This window comes from Cydia fagiglandana, chromosome 7 (assembly GCF_963556715.1).
Source record: "Cydia fagiglandana chromosome 7, ilCydFagi1.1, whole genome shotgun sequence".
NCBI lineage: Eukaryota > Metazoa > Arthropoda > Insecta > Lepidoptera > Tortricidae > Cydia > Cydia fagiglandana.
This window is the reverse complement of record NC_085938.1, coordinates 4869410-4875469: the sequence shown is the minus strand read 5'-3', so window position 1 is coordinate 4875469 and position 6060 is coordinate 4869410. Positions and strand designations below refer to the sequence as shown.

General features: G+C 41.5%; 2 protein-coding genes and 1 long non-coding RNA gene across 3 annotated transcripts in view; 1 reads left to right on the top strand and 2 right to left on the bottom strand.

The window, feature by feature from the left end:
* Positions 1 to 3881, top strand: part of LOC134665770 (NAD(P)H-hydrate epimerase) — a 460493-nt gene extending 456612 nt beyond the window's left edge. Inside the window, exon 5 of the mRNA XM_063522749.1 lies at positions 3871 to 3881. The gene's annotated coding sequence lies outside the window, so the exon portion shown is untranslated. The remainder of the gene's footprint in view (positions 1 to 3870) is intronic.
* LOC134665772 (uncharacterized) lies at positions 448 to 1781 on the bottom strand. Its single transcript, XR_010098414.1, has 3 exons — positions 1689 to 1781; positions 1022 to 1237; positions 448 to 569 (listed from the first exon to the last, which is right to left on the bottom strand). It is a non-coding gene; the product is annotated as an uncharacterized LOC134665772 (long non-coding RNA).
* On the bottom strand, positions 1818 to 5717 carry LOC134666177 (uncharacterized). The gene is made up of 6 exons (XM_063523330.1): positions 5572 to 5717; positions 4905 to 5074; positions 3652 to 3809; positions 3086 to 3198; positions 2059 to 2846; positions 1818 to 1958 (listed from the first exon to the last, which is right to left on the bottom strand). Exons 1-6 carry the CDS (start codon positions 5615 to 5617, stop codon positions 1818 to 1820), a joined length of 1416 nt encoding a protein of 471 aa, XP_063379400.1. The 5' UTR covers positions 5618 to 5717.
* Between the last annotated feature and the right edge of the window lie 343 nt (positions 5718 to 6060).

Here is a 6060-nt window from a genome sequence, read left to right as displayed (position 1 = left end):
ATTGAATAAAGCTGTTTTTTATGTTATTTTTAAAAACACGGTTAAAAAACATAGACCTCGCCTCTTCATCATCTGGCAAATGCAGTCGGTGTATTTTTATGCGAATTGAAAAAAAAGAGAACCATTAAGGAAATCGGCGTAGCATTTACAGTGGGTCTCAGAAGCGGTATCATTATTGTCACTTGTCATGCCATGCGTCATATTCGTACTTACGTATTTGGTAGAATGTGACAGGCATGGCGACAAATGTCCTATGGTAACCTTCCAGGGATGACCACTCAACTATTTTTTTACCATGTTTTGTTTTAAAGATATTCTGCTTTTAGACCAATCGTAGAAATAAGGAAATGGAAATTAAATAAGGCGAATAGGTACAATACATTTATTTACATCCTGGAAACAAAAGTTACAAATACAAAAGTAGGTACACCAAGAGCATTAAGAAGAGACTAAAAGTATTGTTAATTACTTTAAACTTATTTGAATCCAATATAGATCTTCTCACGTCTTTGATTGGGTGCCATCAGGTTTAGTGACCGTAGTCGTTTTGATAACTCTTGGTGGTAAATCTGAAAAAACGAGTAAGCATTAGTATTCTTACTTTACGAGTTTATCGCGAGCATACAAACACACAAACAGACAGATGCGGCGGGGGACTTTCTTTTATAAGGTGTAGTGGTTATCATTATCACTTCCCGCCAATAAATGGGGAGCTCCTGGGCTGCCTCTACAGTTAATGCACTCCATATGAGCCTTCCAACTGAACATCTAACGACCTTCACCAAGGAGGAGTTTTGGCCGAAAAGTGTCAAGTTCCGGCGGTTCCGCGGCCGGCTCCCTGGCACTGCGGGGTCGGTTGCGAACTGCATCGCAGCCATAATTGTGTGTTTTTAGTTTTAAGATATATTTTATAATAATATGTATGCTAGTTTTAAGGTATTTATCTATGGGCCAATAGGTAGCTTGAAAATAATTTCATTCATTCATTCATATGTTCTCTCCAGCTTCTTAGAATACTCACCCTCGTCGTCATAAATGGTCTGCGTCACTTCTTCCACTACAGTACCGTCAGGATGTATAGTGGTATTAGTTTCCTTCGTCACCCTCGGCGCCCGCGGCACGTTGAATATGTACACGATGTCGAAGCTCTCGTCTCCGGTCGTCAGGTTCTCCCAGAAGTCAAGATCCTTCGTCCTGAACCATACCACTGGTTTCGCGCCATTGACTCGAAGTAGGTCTGAAACATCGAAATGCAATTGTCACTGTCACATTAATATGGAAGAGTGATAGAGAGACACAAACCGATTCGATGGCGAAGCGCAAGCGATTGTCACCTTGGCTAGGCCGGCAGGAATCAAACTAAAACCTATCAAAACGAGGACTATTAAGTTTCTTCGTATTTTTTAGGGCGTCTAATGCAGCCGGCATTTTGTGCAGTGTGAAATTGGCACATACACTGGATTCATTCCTCTGGAAGTTATCGGCACATTGATAGGTAAATTAAGTCGCTGTCGCTGAAGCATTGATAGGTAAATTAAGTCGCTGTCGCAGTAGTAATGCTACCACTGCTAAAACAAAGGCCTAATCAAACGGCTTTTTTTACATAAGGACGCTAGTCGCGTGCGTTAGAATATTATCCAATAGAATTTACTGGTTGGTTAAAATACCTAATAATCTTATACACTTACCGATATCGTTCTTCGTATCCTTTGGCTTAATACATGGAGCCACTGAGGTCGGGCTGTCCGGAGTGTCCGGTTGGTTTGGATCTTCAGTGGCCGAGGGTACGGGGGTTGTCACTGGAGGTATAGTCTCAGTTACTGGTGGTAAAGGAGTAGTTGGTGGAGGGTAAATGAAAGTTGCAGTAGTCGTTTCCCATATTGGTGGTTGTGCTGTGGGTGCAACTGGTGGTAGCTCGGTAGTTGGGCCGGTTGGTGGTGGGACTGTCGGTTTAGGGCCTGGGATGGTGCCGTTTAGAATCACAGGTGGATTAGCCGGTCCGTTTGGTGATGCAGTGTCATTTAAAAGGACAGGTGGTTGAGCAGTTTGGGCGCTGACGGGTGGAAGGTCAGGAGTTGGGCCGGTTGGTGGTTGAACCGTTGGTTTTGGGCCAGGCACGATGCCAGTTTGAATAGAGGTATATCGTGGAGATATGGGCTTGGAGTTTGGTGAAGGTCCAGCAATTGGACCAACCGGTACTGGTGAGTTAACTGGTGCAGGGGCTGGCTTTACTGGGGCCGGGGCTGGGTTAAATGGTGCTGGGGCTACTGGTGGCGTAGGGACAGTGTTTATTTGCGCAGCCGCAGCTGGGGCGACTGGGGCATTAGGTGCAGCTGAAGATATTGGTGCCGTTGGTGCATTAGGTGCTTGTGCTACAGGGGCCGGAGGAGGCGATGGGGCTACTGGAACCGGAGGTACTGGGGCATTTGGTGATACAGGGGCTGCTGGGATAACTGGTGCTGTTGGTGCTACTGGGGCATTCGGTGTCGCTGGAGCCACTGGGGCATTTGGTACCGCTGGTGCTACTGGGGCATTTGGTACCGCTGGTGCTACTGGAGCATTTGGTACCGCTGGTGTCACTGGGGAATTAGGTGCTACGGGGGCAACTGGGGCCTGTGGGACCACCGGATTTTGCGCTGAACCTGGATTTTTACTCTCATTGTGTGGTGTAACGCTTCCAGCGTTCAATAAGATGTAATTAGGGTGCTGTTCGACGATGTGTTCAATCTTGTCGATATGCTCGATGGTTCCGTTGGGGTGGAGCACTAAATAGCGTTTCTTGAGCGGCGTGGAAGCTAGGATTTGCTGGATTCGCGGGTGGGACGCCAGATTTTGTGCGTTGAATTCTAAAAACAGTAATTACTAATTAACATAGAAGAGCAGAGTCAAGACCGCGTAGATAATCACTTGATTTCGTTTTAAACTTAGTTTACTTATTTTCAATATAGTTCGAGGTGTAGTGTATCATATTGTAATTATTTTTGAGAGTATCCGTTCGACACTTATGTCTCGAAAGGTACCTACTTACAGTTTTTTTAACTAGATATCAGAATTATTAGCTGATCCAAAGTTCCAAACAACTTACGCGTATAATGATACGGGTTGTGTGTCTGCTGGCTCGCGCCCTGTGAGTTCCCGGCTTCGGCATGGGCCTCTGTTGCTACTTGGAAGTCCTGGCTTTGCACTGGCTGGTATTGCCTAATTGAGACATTAATAAATAACATGAAATTATAAAATATAAATAAATTGCATTTTGTTTCAAAATTAAAGCTACGATTCTAGGTTCTCGGATTTAAGGGTGAAATTATATTGAATCGTTCACCTATTTTAGTATTTTTCAAACACAGAGGATAATTTCCTAAAATCGTGTTCAAATGATACCTGTTAAAGGTATCATTTGAACACGATTTTAGGAAATTTGGTTAAGTTTATAAATTATATGGAGTTGACACTTGTCACCCTACTCTTAGTGTTAGAAAAATACTTATAATGACATACAACAGCATGTTTTTTCATACATTTCGTCTTGCTGAGGTGACACTTGAAATTTTTAAAAGCTGTTCAGTAACGACGATTTAACTTCACAGAGTCATACAACATACGGTTGGAAAAGCAATCTGTGTAAGTAAAATATAATATCAAAATACCTACCGAATAGGCTGCTGGCGTTGAACAGGATAGTATTGCGGTGTTAAGGGCGCCTCATACTGAGCGCGCTGAAGCGGCCGCTGCAGAGGTATCGAGTCGATATACGGGTCGCGTACGGTGTTCAACACAGGTTGAATATTGTAGCTCGGCCGCGTCAGGATCTGGACATAGACTTTTGTAGATGTCGCTAGGCGCGCTTCTGAGGCATTTACATTACTGAAGGTGGAAATAAGCTCTGCAGCCGTAGAAATTCTTGTGGTGTTGGTATGATTTTCGAAGGCCCACAGTTCGAATCTCCCCAAAACTTTGTTTTTTTTTCAGTCAAGTCTAGATATGAACACTGACTTTATCAAATAGAAATGTGAAGATGTTGCTGTGAAAGTGCCTTTGATATTAACTTCTGAAGCGCTGAAGCTGAACGCTCGAGGCCTACTTGCAGAACAAATTTTGATTGTAAACATAATTAATGAATGTAGTGTGTTAATTTAGCTGAAATTTTGCGTACATATGTAAGTCTGATGACAATGCAATATTATGATGATATGGAGCTGTTCTGATAATGGGGACAGGAGGTGGCCACGGGAACTCTGTGATAAGACAACGCAAATTAATTGTATTTCGGGTTGTTAGAATTGTAAACTGAAATAAATGTCATATACAAAGAATAAGAAACCGGTAAAGTGCGAGTCGCACTCGCGTTCCAAGGGTTCCGTACATTACTCAATTTATAACAATGTATTTTTATAAGTGAAACGCGAGAGAATTCCCTTTAAAAAATATATTTCAGATTCTCGCAATGAGCACTTTCATTTGATATGTAACACGATATAGTTTGAAAAACTTTATTTTTTAATAATCTCATTTACCCCCCAAAAGTGGCCCCCATGTTTAAAATTCATTTGTTTACGTTACATGTCCGTCTTTGGGTCACAAACTTACATATCTGTACCAAATTTCAACTTAATTGGTCCAGTAGTTTCGGAGAAAATAGGCTGTGACAGACGGACAGACGCACGAGTGATCCTATAAGGGTTCCGTTTTTTCCTTTTGAGGTACGGAACCCTAAAAAAGTGACCAAGGCCTCCAGTGCCCCAGGCTGGAATCGAACCAGCGTCCTCTGGTACCGCGGCAGGTGCCTGTGCCGTTTTTTTTTCAGGTGTGTGTATTTGTGTTAGAATTGACTCGATGACTATTAGTTGCCTGTGGAAAGAAAAGTACAGCCAGCGATAAAAGCTTTTACCAAACCATTTTTTTACCTGATTCCTCAACAAGTTCTCATAGTTTTGCCTGCGGATGTTATCATTCTGCTGTTTGATGTAACGTTGTTGTTGCTCGTACAGGTCGGGAGAGTGTGCTAGAGTTGGTATTTGGATTTCTGTGGGCTCGTACGTGTCATAGTACGCGGGCTCCGGGAATGGGAAAGAGGCTAGAAAAAAATTGCATAAACAACCTAAGATTAAGTAATAGGTAAACTCGGGTTACTTATTTACCATTGCGACTTAACTTATGAACCAGACTTAGTCGCGCACTTGTTTTTGTTTGTCCTAATGTTTTGTTGTGACGTCACGTTAAGTCTTGTTTCATTAAAATAATATGAAAATCGAGTAATTTCATATCACTAGTTTGAAATAAGCCAGTAATTCGATATTTTACATACCTACCTAAATGTTATCGGTCTACACAATCACAATCTAAATTAAGTAGTGGTATAATATGTAGGTAGACTGAAAGAAAATAAGAAGTTACATTGAGCTTATAACTCTGGCCGAGACCTGTAGTCCTATTACTTGCAGGCATATGGTTTCTTCTGAAGACAAAAAGCTTAGTTCCATAACTGATCGAATACCTACTGACTATATATTTTTATTAAAACCAGTCGAATATAATTGAACTATATTAAATAATTAATAGGGAAATACTCACAGACTAGCTCCAAAACAACTATAGCGCACAGGACTATTGTCTTCATTGTCGCTACATGTATACTAACACGACTCTAACCGTTGTGAGCCCCCCACTCTTATAAGCGCCTGATGGAACAAACACTAGAAAAAAGCTGTTCAAATAGTCCGCCATTGTCTTTAGCCTGCTCCGGTTACTGAATACATGTTTATGTCGCACAAAGAAAATTCAGGGCCTCATAATGTTAGTTGCGCAAATACCGAAATAATAAGTCCCTATGCAAATATTGGGTTTTTGGCAATAAATCTGGCTGACGGAAGGTAAATAGTTCAAATAAGATTGACTGAACTTAGATGATCCTTTGTAATCTTATATAGTTCGTTTTTTTAGCATTAGAAAGAACTTGAAAGAAGATGAGCGATCTTGACATGTCTTTTAATTGAAAAGCGCTTTTTAAAAATCAGTAACTATTACTTATGAAAGCAGAAGAATATAAATGATGGCATTAGA

Excerpts from the sequence above, each read along its gene's own strand:
- LOC134666177 (XM_063523330.1), bottom strand. The coding sequence starts at position 5,617 with ATGAAGACAATAGTCCTGTGCGCTATAGTTGTTTTGGAGCTAGTCT. Across the intron at positions 3,810-4,904 it reads AGAACTTGTTGAGGAATCAG|ATCCTGACGCGGCCGAGCTA; the intron begins GTAAAAAAATGG and ends GTCTATGTCCAG. Across the intron at positions 2,847-3,085 it reads CAACCCGTATCATTATACGC|AATTCAACGCACAAAATCTG; the intron begins GTAAGTTGTTTG and ends TACTGTTTTTAG.